Source organism: Hemitrygon akajei, chromosome 25 (genome assembly GCF_048418815.1).
Source record: "Hemitrygon akajei chromosome 25, sHemAka1.3, whole genome shotgun sequence".
NCBI classification, from domain to species: domain Eukaryota; kingdom Metazoa; phylum Chordata; class Chondrichthyes; order Myliobatiformes; family Dasyatidae; genus Hemitrygon; species Hemitrygon akajei.
This window is the reverse complement of record NC_133148.1, coordinates 61,492,023-61,514,719: the sequence shown is the minus strand read 5'-3', so window position 1 is coordinate 61,514,719 and position 22,697 is coordinate 61,492,023. Positions and strand designations below refer to the sequence as shown.

Genomic DNA, 22,697 nt, shown 5'->3' with positions numbered 1-22,697 from the left:
CATCGATAGGAAAGGTTTAAAGGGCTATGGGCAAACAAAGGCAAATGGGACACGAGTTATAGGGAAAAATTAAATAGGTTAGGGCTTTATTCCCTGGGATAGGAGAATGAGGGGAGATTTGATAGAGGTATAAAAATGATGAGGGGTTAAGATAGGAGAAATGCAAGCAGACTTTTTTCCACTGAGGTTGGGTGAGAATAGAACTAAAGGTCTGGGGTTAAGGGTGAAAGGGGAAATATGAGGGGCAGCTTCTTCAGTCAGAGGGTGGAGCAAATATGAAAAGGGCTTACAGAGGAAGTGATGGATGCAACATTTAAGAGAAGTTTGGATAAGTACACGAATGGGAGGGATGTGGAGGCCTATGGTCCAGATGCAGTTCGATGGGACAAGGCAGGAAAACAGACTAGATTGGCCCGTCTCTGAGCTATAGTGCTCGATAACTCAAGCAGTAGTTGGGTTGAATGACCTGTTTTCATGCTGAATGAGTCTATAACTCATCTATTACAGTATCTCTGCTTGGGATGTTCTCTGCCTCTACATGGAAGAACATTTTGAAACTTCACCATCATCTGTGTGTTTGTCCTGTATGGCAGACCCCTTCCTATGGGACCGACAGTTGGTCGTTTGTTCATATTGTAACATGTACTGAGATACGGTGGAAAACTCTTGTCTGCGTGATCATCAGAGTGGCACAACAGGAAAAGGCAGATTTCAGAATGGTTACAGAGAAAGTGCAGTGCAGGGAGATACATACTGTGCAGGGGCTGCGATGAGGTAGACCAGGAGATCAGGAGTTCGGAAAGAGGTCAGTTCAAGTGTTTGATAACAGTGGACTGAAGCTGTTGGTATGTGTCCTCAAGCTAGTGTTTTTATCTTCTGCCTGGTGGGAGGTGGAAGAAGAGAGAATGCCTGCTGTGGGAAGGGCTGTCTTCCAGAGGCAGCAGGAAGTGGAGATAGAGTCCATGCAGGGGAGACAGTTTCTCCTTCTTACGTCCATAACTCAAATGCAGTTTCTTGTGAACTTGGGCAGAGCAGTTACCATTTAAGGCCGTGATACAGGGGAATGTCCACTCCACAGATAAAACTATGAGGAGGAATTTCTTTAGCCAGAAGACTTGAATCTCTGGCATTTATTACCACGGATAATGATGGAGGCCATGCCATTGGGTACATTTAAATCAGAGGTTGTTGGGATATCAAAGGTTACAGGGAGAAGGCAGGAGAACAGAGTTGAGAGGGATGATAAACCAAACATGATGGAATGGTGGAGGAGACGCAATGGGCCAAATGGCCTGATGCCGCTCCTTCTGTTTGTCTTTTGGTCAGACGGGCTTTGTATTAAATTTCTGGGTCTCCTCCTCACCTTTTCAGTATTTCATCATGGATTATTACGCGGGAGGAGATTTCCTGACACTACTGAGCCAGTTTGGTGATCGATTCCCGGAAGACATGGCACGGTTTTACCTCGCGGAACTTGCGCTGGCCATCGGCTCTGTACATGACCTTGGCTACATACACAGGTGAGGATTGCCCACTCAGGCTGAAGCAAGACTTAGATTTCTATAGAATCACCCAAAGCGCTAACTAGTCCAGACGCTGATTCATGCAGCCAGACAGCAAAATGGCCGCTCTGCCCATTGTCTCCATGCTGACCATCTCATTTGCCAACAGGAGGTGCAGATCCTCATATGCCTGATCAGATATTTATCACAATAAACTGGATTTAGGTGGAGAGGTACGATGGGTAAGGTTGGTCCAGATTTGGCTGGGGGGATACTGAGTCACATTTGGAGTAGGAAAACACCAGGTTTGGTGGCCAAGCTGGTATCACCTCAGAAACAGGCACATGTCAGAGACACGAGAGATGCTTAGAGCAATGCACGCAATAGAGGAGAAACTCAAAGGTCAGGCAGCATCTGTGAAGGGATGTGGACAGTTGACAACTTGAATCGAGTCCCTACATCTGGTATGAAAGAGGGGAAACATTCAGTACAAAATGGTGGCGGGAAGGACTAGCAATCATGAAGGAGCATCTGTCTGAGAGAGGAGGAAAACTTCACCTCGAAGTAACGTTGCAGAGGAGTGAAAGAATGCAGATGGGAGAGGTTGCAGAGGCTGGAGTCTGACTGCTGGGCTTCAGGATGTGAGCAGTGTTAGTTAGAGAAGGATACAACCTAGAACATCAGAAGACTCACATTTATCCCTGCATACGACAGAAATGCTACACCTGCCTTCTCACCTCCTCCCTCACCTCTGTTCAGGTCCTCAGGTGAGGTAACACCTCATTTGCGAATCCGCCGGGGTCGTTCATTGTACCCAGTGCTTCCGATGCAGCCTCCTCTACAGTGGTGAGACCCGACATAAGTTGGGGAACTGCTTTGTCCAACACCTCCGTTCTGTCCGCCAAAAGTTGTATTTCCCGGTGGCCAAACATTTTAATTCCTAACCCCATTCCAACATGTCTGCTCACAGCCTCCTCTTCCACCATGATGAGGCCACTCTCAGGGTGAAGGAACAACATTTCATATTTTATCTAAGTAGCCTCCAATAGGGGACATGAACATTGATTTCCCCTTCTGGTAATGTTTTGCTTCTCTGCTATTCCATACTCTGGATTCTCACCTCTTCTCACCTGCCTATCACCTCCCTCTGGTGCAGATCCATCTTCCCTTTCTCCTATGGTCCACTCTCCTCTCCTATCAGATTCCTTCTTCTCCAGTCCTTCACCTTTCCCACTCACCTGGCTTCACCTATCACCTTCTAACTCGTCCTCCTTCCCGTCACCCCACTTTCTTATCCTGGCATCTTCCCCTTCCTTTCCAGTCTTAATGAAGGGCCTCAGCCCAAAATATTGACTGTTTATTCATTTCCATCGGTGTTGCCTGACCTGCTGAGTTCCTCCATCATTTCATGTGCATTACTCTGGATTTCCAGCATCTGCAGAATCTCTTGTGTTTATCAGAAGACTAGGTTCCTCAAACCTGCCCCTGTTTGAGTGGTCAATGCCTCTTCTGTGCCACTTTCCCCAGAGACACCAAGTCTTCAATATTTCAGAAACTACCTGCTTCTATTTAAATATCCCAACCTCCATAGTCCCCTGACGGACAGAATTCTAGAGGTTCATCACCCTCTTTGAGAAATTGTTCTCCATTTAAAATGAGCACTCTCTAATCTTGTAGCTATGTCCTCGAATTCAAGAATCTGCCACTGGTGGAAACATCTCAACATCATCTATCCTGTCACATCATCTCTGATTCTCTGGAAAGAATATGCATTGATTTTTTTGGGGGGGATAGGGTACCCCTCTCATCCCAGTACTTGCATCTTCACAGAACAAAGGTTTTGCTCTATGTCATAGATCCAAGTGGTCACCCAACTTGGGGACCTTAATGATGAGGTATTTGTCCTCACTAAGGTCACTAGGAGGCTACCCACTGCCAAACCCACACAAACTGCTGGAGAACTCTGCAAGTCAGCAGGATCGTTGAAGGAGAATAAATAGTTCACGTTTTGGGCAGAGACCCTTCATCAGGATTTGAAAGGGAGGGAGGGGTGAAGAGGAGTAAACACTGGCAGGGGATTGATGTGACCAGGAGAGAGGAAGGGCAAATGGACTAAGAAGCTGGGAGATGATACATGGAAGAGGTAAAGGGCTGGAGGTGGTCCACTATATGAAGCATCACACAAAAAATGCTGTAGAACCACAAGACATAGGAGCAGACCCACCAAGTCTGCTCTGCCGTTCAATCACAGCTGATTCTTTTTTATCCTCTCCTCAGCCACACTGCCCGACATTCTCCCTGTAAGCTTTGATGCTGTGGCCAATCAAGAGCTTATCAATTTCTGCCTTAAATACACCCAACATCCTGGACTCCACAGCTGCCTGTGATAACAAGTTCCACAAATTCACTACCTTCTGGCTAAAGAAATCTCTCTGCATCTCTGTTTTAAATGGACAGCCCTCTATCCTGAGGCTGTGCTATCTTGTCTTAGACTCCCCCACCATGGCAAACATCCTTTCCACATCTACTCTTTCTTGGTCTTACACTATTCAACAGGTTTCGGTGAGATCCCCCCAATCCTTCTTAATTCCAGCAAATGCAGACCTAAAGCCATCAAACGTTCCTCATATGATAACCCTTTCATTCCCAGAATCATCCTTGTGAACCTCTTCTGAACCGTCTTCAATGCCAGCACATCATTCCTTAAATAAGGAGCCCAAAACTGTTCACAACACTCAAGGTGAGGCCTCACCAGTGCCTTATAAAGCCTCAGCATCACATCCCTGCTCTTGCATTCTAGACCTCGTGAAATGAGTGCTAACATTGCATTTGCCTTCCTCACCACCGACTCAACCTGCAAATTAACGTTTAGGGTGTTCTGCACAAGGACTGCCAAGTCCCTTTGCATCTCAGATTTTTGGATTTTCTCCCCAGTTAAAAGATAGTCTGCACATTTATTTCTACTACCAAAGAGCATGACCATGCATTTTCCGACATTATATTTCATTTGCCACTTTCTTGCCCATTCTCTTAATCTAATTCCTTCTGCATCCTACCCGTTCAACGCTACCTGCCCCTCCACCAATCTTCATATCATCGGCAAACTTGGCAACAAAGCCATGTATTCCATCATCTAAATCATTGATGAACAGCATGAAAAGAAGTCGACCCCAGTGGAACTCCACTAGTCACCAGAGCCAACTGGCAAAGGATCCTTTTATTCCCACTCGCTGCCTCCTTCCAATCAGCCAAAGCTCTAAGCACGTTAGTAACTTTCCTGTAATACCATGAGCTCTTAACTTGGTAAGCAGCCTCATGTGTGGCACCTTGTCAAAGGCCTTCTGAAAGTCCAAATATACATCCCCTTTATCTATCCTACTTGTAATTTCCTTAAAGAATTCCAACAGGTTCATCAGGCAGGATCTTCCCTGAAGGAAACCATGCTGACTTTGTCCTATCTTGTCCTGTGTCAGCAAGTACTCCTTCACCTCGTCCTTAATGATTGACTCCAACATCTTCCTAACCACTGAGGTCAGGCTAACTGGTCTTTAATTTCCTTTCTGCTGCCTTCCTCCTTTCTTAAAGAGTGGAGTGACTTCTGCAATTTTCTCATCCTCCGGAACCATACCAGAGTCCAAAGATTCCTGAAAATCATTACTACTGCCTCCACAATCTCTACTGCTATCTCTTTCAGAACCCTAGGGTGCAGTTCATTGAGTGCAGGTGGCTTATGTACCTTTAGGTCTTTCAGCACCTACTCCCTTGTAACAGTAACTGCACTCACTTCTCTTCCCTCACACCCTTAACACCCAGTATACTGCTAGTGTTTTCCACAGTGAAGACATCCTCATTTCGTTCATCTGCCATCTCCTTGTCCCCCGTTATTACTTCTCTGGTCTCATTTTCTAGTGGTTCTATGTCCACCTCATCTCTCTTTTATTTTTCCTATACTTGAGAAAGCTTTTACTATCCACTTTCATGTTTGCCAGCTTGCTTTCATATTTCAACTTTTCCCCCCTAATGATTCTTCAGTTGCTTTCTGCGGCTTTTTAAATCTTTCCAATCCTTTATCTTCTCGCTAATTTTTGCTTTGTTGTATGCCCTCTACTTTCAAGTCAAGTCAAGTCACTTTTATTGTCATTTCAACCATAACTGCTGGTACAGTACACAGTAAAAATGAGACAACGTTTTTCAGGACCATGGTGTTACATGACACAGTACAAAAACTAGACTACACTACGTAAAAAAAAACAACACAGAGAAAGCTACACTAGACTACAGACCTACACTGGACTGCAAAAAGTGCACAAAAACAGTGCAGGCATTACAATAAATAATAAACAGGACAATAGGGCAGTAAGGTGTCAGTCCAGGTTCTGGGTATTGAGGAGTCTGATAGCTCGAGGAAAGAAACTGTTACATAGTCTGGTCGTGAGAGCCCGAATGCTTTGGAGCCTTTTCCCAGACGGCAGGAGGGAGAAGAGATTGTATGAGGGGTGCTTGGGGTCCTTCGTAATGCTGTTTGCTTTGCGGATGCAGCGTGTAGTGTAAATGTCCGTGATGGCGGGAAGAGAGACCCCGATCATCTTCTCAGCTGACCTCACTATCTGCTGCAGAGTCTTGCGATCTGAGATGGTGCAATTTCTGAACCAGGCAATGATGCAGCTGCTCAGGATGCTCTCAATACAACCCCTGTAGAATGTGATGGGGATGGGGGGTGGGAGATGGACTTTCCTCAGCCTTCGCAGAAAGTAGAGACACTGCTGGGCTTTCTTTGCTATGGAGCTGGTGTTGAGGGACAAGGTGAGATCCTCCGCCAGGTGAACACCAAGAAATTTGATGCTCTTTATGATCTCTACCCAGGAGCCGTTGATGTTCAGCGGGGAGTGGTCGCTCTGTGCCCTCCTGAAGTCAACAACCATCTCTTTTGTTTTTACATCAGCCATAGTTGCATTATTTTACCATCTGAGTATTTTTTAATTTCTGGAATCCATCAATCCTGCACCTTCCTCATTTCTCCCAGAAACCCACACCATTGCTGCTCTGCTGTCATCCCTGCCAGCAGCTCCTTCCAATTTACTTTGGCCAACTCCTCTCTCGTACCACTGTAATTTCCCTTACTCCACCGAAATACTGCTATGTCAGACTTTACTTTCTCCCTATCAAATTTCAAGTTGAACTCAGTCACATTGTGACCATTGCTTCCCAAGGGTTCCTTAGGGAAGAAAGGAAGAGTGGAAAAGGGTGAAAGAGAATGAGAGAGAGGGCAGAGGGGGAGAGAGGGAAAGCAGAGTAGGAGGGAGAGTGAGGGATGGACAGGGGGAAGGAGCAGGTGGGAAGAGGGAAGAGTGGGGGCAGACAGAGAGAGGGGGGAGAGAAAGTGAGACAAGGGTGGGAGTTCTGCTCTTCCCTCTGCATTGGGCAGGACAAGTTATTGTTGCCCTCACCAGCCTGAGATAGATCGTATTTCCTATCGGCCCAGTTTTGAGAAGTAACTCTTTGGATTCACCCCAAGCTTAGAGGGCCTCAGGACTTGGAGAGGGTTAACCCAGAGGTGTAGGTGGGAAAAGCATGGTTAACTGGCAGCTCCATGGTCTGAGCTCCATCTTTCCAACGCAGCGTGAAAGCAGTCTGCTTGCGTTGAAAGGTGTGACTGATTGTTGGTTCCTTTTCCTAGAGATGTGAAGCCTGATAACGTTCTGCTGGATGTGAATGGCCACATCAGGCTGGCCGATTTTGGCTCCTGCCTGCAGATGAACAAGGATGGCTACGTGAGTACGGTTCATGTGGCCATTAACCTGGGGTCGACAGGGTTGGACTGGGCCAACTACTTCCAAGGCACATCAGTTAAACGGGTCCTGAGCGGAGATGGCAGCTTGCAAGTGCCTGGAGGCTGTAATGTGAGCCTTTGGAGCTAGGAGGTCAAATAATTGCCTCTGTCATTGCCTGACACTCCTCCTTGACCAGCTCTGGTCCCAAGCCTCCAAGCATGGTCACAGACCTTTCCATCTCCAACCTTCACATTCTTCCCATTGGGCACTAGATGTGCCCATCATCACTGGTCATCCATCCTCACAATTCTTCCATTGAACAACTGACAGGTCGCTCATTGCTGGTCTCCACACTTACACTCCTTCTATTGGACAGCTGCCATGTCCATCACATTTGAGTTCCTCCCCTTCTCACTCATCCCATTGGACACCTGACATGTCCATAATCCATCAGCACTGGTTTCCCCGTTCCTACATGCCTCTAATTGACCAATGACTTTCTACCTGTAAAAAAAATTATCTCCCTCTTTACCTCCAATATTAAAAATAAATTATGGGCTGATATTTAAAAAACAGCAGTAAAATACTTTGTATGACCATTTGCTGTACTCCTGCAGGCAGCAGGACAAGTTATTTCCTCTAAAATACTAACCTATCTCAGCAGCACAATTGTGGAGCCTCAGCCTTAATGCACCAGAATCCTGGCTGCGATCCTGACCTCGGGCATTGTCTGTGTGGAGTTTGCACGCCTTCCCTGTGGCCACATGGGTTTCACCCCGGGTGCTCTGGATTTTCCTGAAACGTCCCTTTAAAGATTAGCTTTATTTGTCACATGTGCATCAAGGCATATCGTCAAAAGCATCATTTGCGTCAGATTAATAAGGTTGCTCTGGGGCTAGCCCACAAGTGTCGCCATGATTCTGCTGCCAACGTAGAATGCCCACTGCTCACCAACCCTGACTTTGCAACATGGGAGGAAACTTGATCACCCAGAGGAAGCCCGCAAGGTTACGGGGAGAAACTCCTTACAGACAGCAGCGGGAATCGAACCCCAGTCTTACAGCTAGTGCTGGAAAGTGTTGTACCAACCACGACACCACCAGGATGGCACTGGGCAGCCCGGAATGTCACCATGCGTCCAGCACCACCACAGCATGCCCACTACTCACTAACCCTAGCCATCAGTCATTTTGGCTGTCAGTGGGTTAACTGGCGACTGTACGTTGGTGCAGTGCAGAATCTGGGGAGAGCTGATGGGAATGTGGGGAGAATAAAAACTGTGCATTGATGTAGGATTAGTGTGAATGATGGTTGGGTGTTGGCACAAACTCTGTGGGCTGAAGGGCCTGTTTCTATGCTCTGTGCCTCTGTGACTCCAGGTGCACTCGGCGGTGGCAGTCGGAACCCCGGATTACATCTCCCCAGAGGTGTTGCAAGCTCTGGAAGACCCCTCGGCGATGTACGGCGCGCAGAGCGACTGGTGGTCCTTCGGAGTCTGTGCTTACGAGATGCTTTTCGGCCAGACCCCCTTCTACGATGATACTCTGGCGGGTACTTACAGGAAAATCCTCAACTACAGGGTAAGTGGTGAGACTCAGGGACAGCAACACAGGCCAGTGGATCCCTTCTGCCCGGTGGAAACAGAAAAATCTGCAGAAAGTGGTGGACACACGAGAAAAGCCCTTCACACCATCGAGCACACTTACACGGAGCACTGCCACAAGAAAACAGCATCCATCATCAGGGACCCCCACCATCCAGACCATGGCCTCTTCTCATTGCTACCATCAGCAGGAGGTACAGAGCCTTGGGTCCCACAGCACCAGGTTCAGAAAGAGTTCTTACCCTCTAGTCATCAGGCTTCTGAACCGGAGAGGATAATTTCACTCCCCGCAGTCTGAACGGATCCCACAATGTACAGACTCATGTTCTAGGCCATGTTCTCAGTATCATTTACCTGTGTGTGTTTTTCTTTGCACAATGTGTTCTTTTGCACGTTAGTTGTTTGTCAGTCTTTGTTTATGTATAATTTTCATAAATTCAATAGTATTTTTAACACATACAAGCAAGCTGGATGAACTCAGCAGGTCGGGCAGCATCCGTTGAAACGAGCAGTCAACGTTTCGGGCTGAGACGCTGACTGCTCGTTTCAACAGATGCTGCCCGACCTGCTGAGTTCATTCAGCTTGTTTGTACGTGTTGATTTGACCACAGCATCTGCAGCGTACTTTGTGTTCAGTGGTATTTTTATTTTCCTGAAAATGGCGACATATAAATAATTTGCTTTGACTTTGTGGGAGTGTGAGGATCAGTAGGAGAAGGGTAGGTTTGTACAATTGCAGGAGGTGAGGAGACTTGTTGAAACATCTAAGATGCAAGGAGTCTCGGCAGTGTGGGTGTTGAGAGGGCACTCCCTCTTGCAGGAGGTCCAGAGCGAGGGGTCACTACTTAGGAACAAAGCATCACTCAGAAGGTCGGTGTAAGTTTCCTTCAGGAGGTCGGTGGAAGTAGCAACAGGGAGATAAGCAAAAGAGAAAGGGCATCAAGTGTTAGTAGGAATGCCAAAGTTACGGCCCAAACAGGTCGACGTTTTGTCATCTGTACAAGTATCTGCAGCACAGGTGCAGAGAAAAATCTGCTTGCAGCAGCATCTCAAGAAAAACGGAAATTATACACGTTCAAGAAAGAACGTAATTAGAACAAAAGAAGTCCATTTTCGTGCAAGGTGGTCAAAGTGTTGCTGAACTGTAGTGAATGGGTTTTGCTTGGTTGAAGGGAAGTAGCTGTTCTTCAATGTGGTGGTGTGGGACTTCAGTCTTCTGTATTTCCTGTGTAGAGCTCGCTCGCTCGCAGAGGGCTCCGTTATGTGGTTACAGAAAGTCCACGGGTTACAAAAGGATTTTGTTCCTGAGAACTGTTCATAACCTCAAGTTGGAAATGAACAAAGTTCAAATTAAATTTTTTGTCAAAGTATGCGCAGTATAAGTTACCACACAGAGTAGTGTAGTGGTTAGCACAATGCCTTACAGCACTGGTTGTAAGATCAGGGTTCAATTCCCACCACTGTCCGTTAGGAGTTTGTATGTTCTCCCCGTGATTGTGGGGATTTCCTGTGGGTGCCCTAGTTTCCTCCCACATTCCAAAGGTGTACTGTGAGCTCTGGCCATGCTGGGATGACGCCAGAAATGTGGTGACACTTGACGACTGTCCCAGCACATCTTTGATTGCATTTCACTGTATGTCTTGATGTTTCAACATACCTGTGATAAATAAAGCTAATCTTTAATCTTTAAATGTTTAAATAATACTCTGAGATTCATTTTCCTGCAGGAATAAGAAAAACAATAAACTGTTACAAAATACTCTACAAAGACAGATACACAATCGATGTGCAAAAGATAAAGTATACAAATGAAATCAGCATCAGAATCAGGTTTAATAACTCTGGGTATGTCGCAAAAGGTGTTGTTATGCGGCACCAGTACAATGCCATACGTAGCAATAAAAACTGTAAATTACAGCAAGTATATAAATACGTATTTTAAAAAGTCAAATTAAATAAGTAGTGAAAAAAGTAAATAAAAAGAAAAGATAGTGGGGAAGTGTTTATTGTCCATTCAGAAATCTGATTGTGGAAGGGAAGAAGTTGTTCCTTAAACGTGTTTCTTCAGGCTCCTGTACCACCCCCTGATGGTAGCAATGAGAAGAGGGCATGTCCTGGGCGATGGGGGTCTGTAATGATGGACGTCATCTTTTTGATGTCCTGGATACCGGGGAGACTAGTGCCCATGATGGAGCTGACTGAGTTCACAACTTCCTGCAGCTTCTTTCGATCTTGTGTACCTCCCACCCCCCATACCAGATGGTGATGTAGCTTGTCAGAATGCTCTCCATGGTATATCTGTAGAAATTTGAAAGTTTCTTTGGTGACATACCAAATCGCCTCAAACTCTTTATGAGATATAACCACTGTCATGCCCTCTAAATAATACTGAGAACACGGGTTGCAAAGAACCTTGAAAATGATATCAGTGGGTTGTTGAATCAGTTCAGAGTTGAGGTGAATGAAGTTATCCACGGTAGTTGTAGAGTAGTAACTGTTCCTGAACCTGATGGTGTGGGACTTAAGGGCGGCTGTACCTCCTGCCCGATGGCAGTAACAAGAAGAGATTATGGCCTTGCTGTTGGGAGTCTGTTCAATGCTCCTCGTCCGCCTTGCCCCTGATTGTGGTGACTTAGGGTTTGGGAGAGAAGACAGCAGAAGTGCCCTGGTCCTATCCGGCTGAAGATGCCTACAGGCCGTGGCAGCCTCCCTGTTCATCTCTCCAGTCGCCCAAACGCTCATTCACAAATACCTGCCCATAGGCCTTGTGCTTGAAACCCTGCGAGGACACGTACAGACAGGAGGTTTCCTCTGACTGAAGAGTCCCAGAATTGAGTTTAGCCTATTAATAAAGGACTGGCCACAGAGGACAGGGATGAGGAGAAATGTTTTCACATGGGAGGTGGTTAATCGTTGGAATTCTCCACTGCAGTTTATACACCACTGTGATTAGTAGATTTCTGGGCATAAACGGATATGAGGATAGTGCTGGAGAAAGGTGCACTTGTCCAAAATTGGCCCTGATTTTGTTAAATGACAGACCAGGCTTGAGGGGCAGAATGGCCTCCTCCTGCCATCATTTCCTATCACAACATCTTGGAGCCACATTAACCATCAAAATCAAGTTTATAACCCCTGACACACTGAGTGTTGTGAAGTTACCCCTGACACACTGTGTACCGTGAAATTAGTTGCTTTGTGGCAGCAGTACAGTGAGACAAAAAAACGACTACGGTGTAGCCTGGGGGGAAATACACACGCAGGGCAACAAATATTTTTTCGGGTCTTAAATTCTTTATCTGTTTTAGATGTGTTATTGCAGAAAGAGGGTATCAAAATAAAAACGGCAAAATAAATAAAAACAGTTCCCGCTACAGTATTACAATCTCAGCTTAACTTCAGACCACACCCTTGTTACGTAGGCAGTATGAAGGTAACTAAAACAAAATTGATGAGAGGGGTTTGGAGGGATATGGCCCAGGTCCAGGTCAGTGGGACTCGGCAGAAAAATGGTTCGGCCCAGCCGAGAAGGGCCAAAAGGCCTGTTTCTGTGCTGTGATGTTCTATGGCTCTATGGTTCTAAAAATTCCAAAACCAATACAGTAGTGGCAATTCTAAAAAGAACAGTACAAACGACGTTAGAATCCCACCAACCCTGTACCTTACACACAACATCAAAAATATGGATAAATACATCTCTTAGATATACTCACATTGGCACACACGTGCTTAACTTCCAAACACATCTTGGCTAGACCTTGAAATGAGTTCTCATCGCTCACGCCACGTGAACAGAGATTAACACATTCACATTCACCTACGGTCGTGAAACAATAAAGAAAGACAAAAATAAACTTTTACAATATATTGCCTTGTAGCTGAATTACTAAAAAGACTAACCTCATTGGCTGATTAAGGAACTTTGCAATAACGCTATTCCAGCGTCGATCAATTTTACTCACAAAAATCTAAAGCATCCATGTAAAACACATCAAATTACTGAAATTCGAGATTCACAAACATGTATAAATGAATTTATATGGATATTATCAAATATTATTCACCGTTCCTCACCAAACCTGGGAAAGCAATCGACATCCTTTCTAGAACATGGCACCTCTTAGTTCGACTCCACACGTGCAAAATGACATCATCATTTTCTCTTAAAGACACAGGCAGCTATCTTAGCATCACCAAGGTGAATACATAAGTGCACTTTAACAATAAAAAATGATATTCAATGGTCACCTGGTTACTACAAGTTACAATAAATAAATAGAGCATGTCTTATGATGATAGGTTGAGTGAGATAGGGGTTTTCTTTTAGGAGTGATGGAGGAATAGAGGTGATATGACTGAGGTGTCCAAAAGAGGAAAACAGGCATAGATCAAATGGATAGGCAGAGACCTTTTCCCAGGGTGGAAATAACTAAACCCAGGAGACATAATTTTAAGATGATTGGAGGAAAGTATAGGGGTGATGTCAGAGCTAATTTTTTTTACACAGAGTGATGGGTGTGTCAGGGCCAGTGGTAGAGACGGATACATTAGGTATGTTTAGGAACCTGTTAGATAGGCAGATGGATGATAGAGAGCTATGTAGGAGGGAAGGATAAGATTGATCTTACATTAGGTTAGGAGGTTAGTACAGTATCATGGACTGAAGGGCCTGTACTGTATTAGATCTTCTTCGCAAAGGGAAAGGCAGCAAGTTAACCTTCATGGGCCATTCAGAAATACGATGACAGAGGGGAAGAAGCTGTTCCTAAAAGTTCTTCACGTGTCCCCTGATGGTAGAAATGAGAAGATGGTGAGAAACCTCAGTGATGGATGTCATTAGCAGGGAGTTTCATACCCGTGATGGACTGGCTGAGTTTGAAACCTTCTGCAGCTTCTTGTGATCCTGTGCATTGGAGCCAGTCAAAATATTTTCCATGGTATACCTGTAGAAATTTGCAAGTGTCTTTGTTGATGTAACCAATCTGCTCAAACACCTAAGGAAGTATAGCCATGGGTGCCTCCTTGTGATTGCATCAATATGTTGATTCCTGAGATGTTGGATGTGTAGATGTTGGATGTGTTGGATGTGTAGATGTTGGATGTGTTGGATGTGTAGATGTTGGATGTGTTGGATGTGTAGATGTTGGATGTGTAGATGTTGGATGTGTTGGATGTTGGATGTGTTGGATGTGTAGATGTTGGATGTGTAGATGTTGGATGTGTTGGATGTTGGATGTGTAGATGTTGGATGTGTAGATGTTGGATGTGTTGGATGTTGGATGTGTAGATGTTGGATGTGTTGGATGGGTTGGATGTTGGATGTGTTGGACGTGTTGGATGTGTAGATGTTGGATGTGTTGGATGTGTAGATGTTGGATGTGTTGGATGTGTAGATGTTGGATGTGTTGGATGTGTAGATGTTGGATGTGTTGGATTTCTGAGATGTTGGATGTGTTGGATGTGTAGATGTTGGATGTGTTGGATGTGTAGATGTCGGATGTGTAGATGTTGGATGTTGGATGTGTAGATGTTGGATGTGTAGATGTTGGATGTGTAGATGTTGGATGTGTAGATGTTGGATGTGTAGATGTTGGATGTGTAGATGTTGGATCTGTAGATGTTGGATGTGTAGATGTTGGATGTTGGATGTGTAGATGTCGGATGTGTAGATGTTGGATGTTGGATGTGTAGATGTTGGATGTGTAGATGTTGGATGTTGGATGTGTAGATGTCGGATGTGTAGATGTTGGATGTTGGATGTGTTGGAAGTGTTGGATGTGTAGATGTCGGATGTGCTGGATGTGTTGGATGTATAGATGTTGGATGTGTTGGAGTCTCTGACATGTTGATGCCCAGGAAATTGACTCTGCTCATCCTTTCCTTTGCTGACCCCTTGATGAGTTCTCCCAACTTCACCTTCCTCGTCCACAATCATTTCCTTGGTCTTGCGACACCACACCACTCAGGCCGGCCTACACACTCCTGTACACCTCCTTGTCGCCATCTGAGATTCAGCCAACAGTGGTGTCATCAACGAAGTCATCAATGGAGCTTGAGCTGTGTCTAGCCACCGCTATGGGTGTAGAGGGAGAAGAGCAGTGGGCTAAGCACGCAGCCTTGAGATGCACCAGTGTTGATTGTCAATGAGGAGCAAATATTATTTCGCACAGTTTAGAGCAATATAAATCCTGACCTGTGCTTTCTGGTTTCTCCCATTCGGGTGCCACACGTTGATGTCATCCCATATGCAAAATACAAGAGGGAAATTATGTCAGCATTCCCAACAGGAGATACCCAGACCAAGAGCCTGCTAGGTGTTACTAGGAAAAGAGAGTGGATTTCCAAAGGCCTTTGTTCTGGGTTACTTTGGCAGAATGGAATTTGTCCAATCCTGTTTAAAGTCCCTTCCCATTGGCTGTATGAAGACAGTGAGCCAGGCAGATGGGTATGTGGCTATCCAGTAATGGGAGTCACAAGAGACTGTGAATGCCGAAATCTGAAAGAAAAACTAAGAATGGACAGTCAACTTTTCGAGACATTTCATCTGGATTAAAGAGCAGAGGGGAGATAACCAGTATAAGGGGGTAAAGGGAGTGGATAGGGCAGTCAATGTTTCAACATATTTCATCTGGATTAAAGAGCAGATGGGAGATAACCAGTATAAAGGGGTAAGGGGAGGGGATGGGGCAGGTGCTAGATGGATCCAAGTGATGAGGGGGGCTAGACAGATGGAGTAGCGATGTGTGGGAATGATGACAGAGACTGGGAGGTGATAGGTGGATTCTGGTGAGGATGGGTGATAGACAGATGAAGGAGGGGAGAGTGGAGATAACGACAGAGGTGGGAAAGTGACAAGTGGAGGTAACAGGGCTGCAGATGGTGGTATCTGACAGGAGAGGAAGGTTGAACACGGAACCATGTTGGGGAGGGGTGGGAAATGGGAGCCAGTGGTGGGAGTGTGAGGGTTAAGCATGTAAATGATCCAGAAAGACCCCAGAGTGATGCGCGGGGCATCCATTCTGGTCTCAGTCTTCATCAATCATTAGGGATTGTGGCTAGCTCTCAGGCCTTGCTCCTCCTTTCCCCTCAGGAGACCTTTCACTTCCCGGATTCAGAGCAGGATGTGACCGACGAGGCGAGGGGCTTCATCCAGAGGTTGGTTTGCAGCAGGGAGGAGAGGCTGGGGCAAAATGGAGTGGAGGACTTTAAGCAGCACCCCTTCTTCTGTGGCATTGCGTGGGATCTCCTGGGTCAGTGTCAGCCTCCCTTCCTCCCTGACGTCACTGATCCGACAGACACCTCAAACTTCGATGTGGAGGAGGAAGACTTCAGTGCCACAGTGCGTATTCCAAATGACAGAAATATTCCTTATCTTTTTAATTTCAGTGTGGGGGAATGGGTAATGCACAGCAGACCTACAGTGTGTTCCATTTGCTCTGCCCTTAAGCAAAAGGAATTATGTGTTCAAATCCCCATCCCCATGCAGAAACGGATATTCGACCGGCAAGGTTGAAGCTCCCAAGAGTTGTTACGCTGTCTCATAACAGAAACCCAGAGACCCGGGTTTCTCAGCTTTAGAAAATATACCCAAATGAAGGAGTCCGCTCCCTGCCTTTCCAGTCTGGAATCAATTAGTCTGCCCCTCCGCGTGCCGCTGGGCCCCCACCTGAAACACAAGTCCATTTCTTTGTTGCTACCGAGCAGGAATGCACTGTTAGAGCTTCAAGACAAAATTGAGAATGGAAAGTAGAACTAAGGCGGGAGATAAGCAGGGAAACCCCTTCCTTTCCAGTCCTTGTGAAGTTACAGAGCCCAAAATGATTTATTCCCCTCCATAGATACCACCTGACTTGCTGAGTTCTTCCCCCACTTTCTCTGTGTTGCTCAAGACATTCAGCATCTGCACAATCTCTTGTGTTTAAATTTTGCATTTCCACAGCACCTTGATCAAGCTCAGAGTGGGGTACAGCTGGTACAGACCCTGTCCCAGAGTGGGGTACAGCTGGTACAGACCCTGTCCCAGAGTGAGGTACAGCCGGTACAGACCCTGTCCCAGAGTGAGGTACAGCCGGTACAGACCCTGTCCCAGAGGGAGGTACAGCCGGTACAGACCCTGTCCCAGAGTGGGGTACAGCTGGTACAGACCCTGTCCCAGAGGGAGGTACAGCTGGTACAGACCCTGTCCCAGAGTGGGGTACAGCTGGTACAGACCCTGTCCCAGAGTGGGGTAGAGCTGGTACAGACCCTGTCCCAGAGTGGGGTACAGCTGGTACAGACCCTGTCCCAGAGTGGGGCACAGCTGGTACAGACCCTGTCCCTGAGGGAGGTACAGCTGGTGCAGACCCTGTCCCAGAGGGAGGTACAGCTGGTACAGACCCTGTCCCAGAGTGGGGTACAGCTGGTACAGACCCTGTCCCAGAGGGAGGTACAGCTGGTACAGACCCTGTCCCAGAGTGGGGTACAGCTGGTACAGACCCTGTCCCAGAGTGGGGTAGAGCTGGTACAGACCCTGTCCCAGAGTGAGGTACAGCTGGTACAGACCCTGTCCCAGAGGGAGGTACAGCCGGTACAGACCCTGTCCCAGAGTGGGGTACAGCTGGTACAGACCCTGTCCAAGAGTGAGGTACAGCTGGTACAGACCCTGTCCCAGAGTGAGGTACAGCTGGTGCAGACCCTGTCCCAGAGTGGGGTACAGCTGGTACAGACCCTGTCCCAGAGGGAGGTACAGCTGGTACAGACCCTGTCCCAGAGTGGGGTACAGCTGGTGCAGACCCTGTCCCAGAGTGGGGTACAGCTGGTACAGACCCTGTCCCAGAGGGAGGTACAGCTGGTACAGACCCTGTCCCAGAGGGAGGTACAGCTGGTACAGACCCTGTCCCTCCCAGAGTGGGGTACAGCTGGTACAGACCCTGTCCCAGAGTGAGGTACAGCTGGTGCAGACCCTGTCCCAGAGGGAGGTACAGCTGGTACAGACCCTGTCCCTCCCAGAGTGGGGTACAGCTGGTACAGACCCTGTCCCAGAGTGAGGTACAGCTGGTACAGACCCTGTCCCAGAGTGGGGTACAGCTGGTACAGACCCTGTCCCAGAGGGAGGTACAGCTGGTACAGACCCTGTCCCAGAGTGGGGTACAGCTGGTACAGACCCTGTCCCAGAGGGAGGTACAGCTGGTACAGACCCTGTCCCAGAGTGGGGTACAGCTGGTGCAGACCCTGTCCCAGAGTGGGGTACAGCTGGTGCAGACCCTGTCCCAGAGGGAGGTACAGCTGGTACAGACCCTGTCCCAGAGTGAGGTACAGCTGGTGCAGACCCTGTCCCAGAGTGAGGTACAGCTGGTACAGACCCTGTCCCAGAGTGAGGTACAGCTGGTACAGACCCTGTCCCAGAGTGGGGTACAGCTGGTACAGACCCTGTCCCAGAGGGAGGTACAGCTGGTACAGACCCTGTCCCAGAGTGGGGTACAGCTGGTACAGACCCTGTCCCAGAGGGAGGTACAGCTGGTGCAGACCCTGTCCCAGAGTGGGGTACAGCTGGTGCAGACCCTGTCCCAGAGGGAGGTACAGCTGGTACAGACCCTGTCCCAGAGTGAGGTACAGCTGGTGCAGACCCTGTCCCAGAGTGAGGTACAGCTGGTACAGACCCTGTCCCAGAGGGAGGTACAGCTGGTGCAGACCCTGTCCCAGAGTGGGGTACAGCTGGTGCAGACACTGTCCCAGAGTGAGGTACAGCCGGTGCAGACCCTGTCCCAGAGTGAGGTACAGCCGGTACAGACCCTGTCCCAGAGTGGGGTACAGCCGGTGCAGACCCTGTCTCAGAGTGGGGTACAGCCGGTGCAGAACCTGTCCCAGAGGGAGGTACAGCCGGTGCAGACCCTGTCCCAGAGTGGGGTACAGCTGGTACAGACCCTGTCCCAGAGGGAGGTACAGCTGGTGCAGACCCTGTCCCAGAGTGGTGTACAGCTGGTACAGACCCTGTCCCAGAGTGGGGTACAGCTGGTGCAGACCCTGTCCCAGAGTGGTGTACAGCTGGTACAGACCCTGTCCCAGAGGGAGGTACAGCTGGTGCAGACCCTGTCCCAGAGTGGGGTACAGCTGGTACAGACCCTGTCCCAGAGGGAGGTACAGCTGGTGCAGACCCTGTCCCAGAGGGAGGTACAGCTGGTACAGACCCTGTACCCAGAGTGGGGTACACTGGTACAGACCCTGTCCCAGAGTGGGGTACAGCTGGTACAGACCCTGTCCCAGAGGGAGGTACAGCTGGTACAGACCCTGTCCCAGAGTGGGGTACAGCTGGTACAGATCCTGTCCCAGACTGTGGTACAGCTGGTGCAGACCCTGTCTCAGAGTGGGGTACAGCTGGTACAGACCCTGTCCCAGAGGGAGGTACAGCTGGTACAGACCCTGTCCCAGAGTGGGGTACAGCTGGTACAGACCCTGTCCCAGAGGGAGGTACAGCCGGTACAGACCCTGTCCCGGAGTGAGGTACAGCCGGTACAGACCCTGTCCCGGAGTGAGGTACAGCCGGTACAGACCCTGTCCCGGAGGGAGGTACAGCCGGTACAGACCCTGTCCCGGAGTGGGGTACAGCCGGTGCAGACCCTGTCCCAGAGTGGGATACAGCCGGTACAGACCCTGTCCCAGAGGGAGGTACAGCCGGTACAGACCCTGTCCCAGAGTGGGGTACAGCCGGTACAGACACTGTCCCAGAGGGAGGTACAGCCGGTGCAGACCCTGTCCCAGAGGGAGGTACAGCCGGTGCAGACCCTGTCCCAGAGTGGGGTACAGCTGGTACAGACACTGTCCCAGAGTGAGGTACAGCTGGTGCAGACCCTGTCCCAGAGTGGGGTACAGCTGGTGCAGACCCTGTCCCAGAGTGGGGTACAGCTGGTACAGACCCTGTCCCAGAGGGGTCTACAGCTGGTACAGACCCTGTCCCAGAGTGAGGTACAGCTGGTACAGACCCTGTCCCAGAGGGGTCTACAGCTGGTACAGACCCTGTCCCAGAGTGAGGTACAGCTGGTACAGACCCTGTCCCAGAGGGGTCTACAGCTGGTACAGACCCTGTCCCAGAGTGAGGTACAGCTGGTACAGACCCTGTCCCAGAGGGGTCTACAGCTGGTACAGACCCTGTCCCAGAGTGAGGTACAGCTGGTACAGACCCTGTCCCAGAGTGGGGTACAGCTGGTACAGACCCTGTCCCAGAGTGAGGTACAGCTGGTACAGACCCTGTCCCAGAGGGGTCTACAGCTGGTACAGACCCTGTCCCAGAGTGAGGTACAGCTGGTACAGACCCTGTCCCAGAGTGGGGTACAGCTGGTACAGACCCTGTCTCAGAGTGGGGTACAGCTGGTGCAGACCCTGTCCCAGAGGGGGGTACAGCTGGTACAGATCCTGTCCCAGACTGTGGTACAGCTGGTGCAGACCCTGTCTCAGAGTGGGGTACAGCTGGTGCAGACCCTGTCCCAGAGGGAGGTACAGCTGGTACAGACCCTGTCCCAGAGTGGGGCACAGCTGGTACAGACCCTGTCCCTGAGGGAGGTACAGCTGGTGCAGACCCTGTCCCAGAGGGAGGTACAGCTGGTACAGACCCTGTCCCAGAGGGAGGTACAGCTGGTACAGACCCTGTCCCAGAGTGGGGTACAGCTGGTACAGACCCTGTCCCAGAGTGGGGTAGAGCTGGTACAGACCCTGTCCCAGAGTGAGGTACAGCTGGTACAGACCCTGTCCCAGAGGGAGGTACAGCCGGTACAGACCCTGTCCCAGAGTGGGGTACAGCTGGTACAGACCCTGTCCAAGAGTGAGGTACAGCTGGTACAGACCCTGTCCCAGAGTGAGGTACAGCTGGTGCAGACCCTGTCCCAGAGTGGGGTACAGCTGGTACAGACCCTGTCCCAGAGGGAGGTACAGCTGGTACAGACCCTGTCCCAGAGTGGGGTACAGCTGGTGCAGACCCTGTCCCAGAGTGGGGTACAGCTGGTACAGACCCTGTCCCAGAGGGAGGTACAGCTGGTACAGACCCTGTCCCAGAGGGAGGTACAGCTGGTACAGACCCTGTCCCTCCCAGAGTGGGGTACAGCTGGTACAGACCCTGTCCCAGAGTGAGGTACAGCTGGTGCAGACCCTGTCCCAGAGGGAGGTACAGCTGGTACAGACCCTGTCCCTCCCAGAGTGGGGTACAGCTGGTACAGACCCTGTCCCAGAGTGAGGTACAGCTGGTGCAGACCCTGTCCCAGAGTGAGGTACAGCTGGTACAGACCCTGTCCCAGAGTGGGGTACAGCTGGTACAGACCCTGTCCCAGAGTGGGGTACAGCTGGTACAGACCCTGTCCCAGAGGGAGGTACAGCTGGTACAGACCCTGTCCCAGAGTGGGGTACAGCTGGTGCAGACCCTGTCCCAGAGTGGGGTACAGCTGGTGCAGACCCTGTCCCAGAGGGAGGTACAGCTGGTACAGACCCTGTCCCAGAGTGAGGTACAGCTGGTGCAGACCCTGTCCCAGAGTGAGGTACAGCTGGTACAGACCCTGTCCCAGAGTGAGGTACAGCTGGTACAGACCCTGTCCCAGAGGGAGGTACAGCTGGTACAGACCCTGTCCCAGAGTGAGGTACAGCTGGTGCAGACCCTGTCCCAGAGTGAGGTACAGCTGGTGCAGACCCTGTCCCAGAGGGAGGTACAGCTGGTGCAGACCCTGTCCCAGAGTGGGGTACAGCTGGTGCAGACACTGTCCCAGAGTGAGGTACAGCCGGTGCAGACCCTGTCCCAGAGTGAGGTACAGCCGGTACAGACCCTGTCCCAGAGTGGGGTACAGCCGGTGCAGACCCTGTCTCAGAGTGGGGTACAGCCGGTGCAGACCCTGTCCCAGAGGGAGGTACAGCCGGTGCAGACCCTGTCCCAGAGTGGGGTACAGCTGGTACAGACCCTGTCCCAGAGGGAGGTACAGCTGGTGCAGACCCTGTCCCAGAGTGGTGTACAGCTGGTACAGACCCTGTCCCAGAGTGGGGTACAGCTGGTGCAGACCCTGTCCCAGAGTGGTGTACAGCTGGTACAGACCCTGTCCCAGAGGGAGGTACAGCTGGTGCAGACCCTGTCCCAGAGTGGGGTACAGCTGGTACAGACCCTGTCCCAGAGGGAGGTACAGCTGGTGCAGACCCTGTCCCAGAGGGAGGTACAGCTGGTACAGACCCTGTACCCAGAGTGGGGTACACTGGTACAGACCCTGTCCCAGAGTGGGGTACAGCTGGTACAGACCCTGTCCCAGAGGGAGGTACAGCTGGTACAGACCCTGTCCCGGAGTGGGGTACAGCCGGTGCAGACCCTGTCCCAGAGTGGGATACAGCCGGTACAGACCCTGTCCCAGAGGGAGGTACAGCCGGTACAGACCCTGTCCCAGAGGGAGGTACAGCCAGTACAGACCCTGTCCCAGAGTGGGGTACAGCCGGTACAGACTCTGTCCCAGAGGGAGGTACAGCCGGTGCAGACCCTGTCCCAGAGGGAGGTACAGCCGGTGCAGACCCTGTCCCAGAGTGGGGTACAGCTGGTACAGACACTGTCCCAGAGTGAGGTACAGCTGGTGCAGACCCTGTCCCAGAGTGGGGTACAGCTGGTGCAGACCCTGTCCCAGAGTGGGGTACAGCTGGTACAGACCCTGTCCCAGAGGGGTCTACAGCTGGTACAGACCCTGTCCCAGAGTGAGGTACAGCTGGTGCAGACCCTGTCCCAGAGTGGGGTACAGCTGGTACAGACCCTGTCCCAGAGGGGTCTACAGCTGGTACAGACCCTGTCCCAGAGTGAGGTACAGCTGGTACAGACCCTGTCCCAGAGGGGTC

General features: G+C 49.8%; 1 protein-coding gene across 2 annotated transcripts in view; it reads left to right on the top strand.

Moving 5' to 3' along the window:
• Positions 1-22,697, top strand: part of LOC140716645 (serine/threonine-protein kinase MRCK beta-like) — a 136,316-nt gene that overhangs the window by 41,213 nt on the left and 72,406 nt on the right. For both annotated transcript variants that reach the window (XM_073029476.1, XM_073029477.1), the window contains exons 5-8: positions 1,372-1,520; positions 7,180-7,273; positions 8,653-8,853; positions 15,967-16,215. In XM_073029476.1, the coding sequence (XP_072885577.1) occupies positions 1,372-1,520; positions 7,180-7,273; positions 8,653-8,853; positions 15,967-16,215 (693 nt within the window). The remainder of the gene's footprint in view (positions 1-1,371; positions 1,521-7,179; positions 7,274-8,652; positions 8,854-15,966; positions 16,216-22,697) is intronic.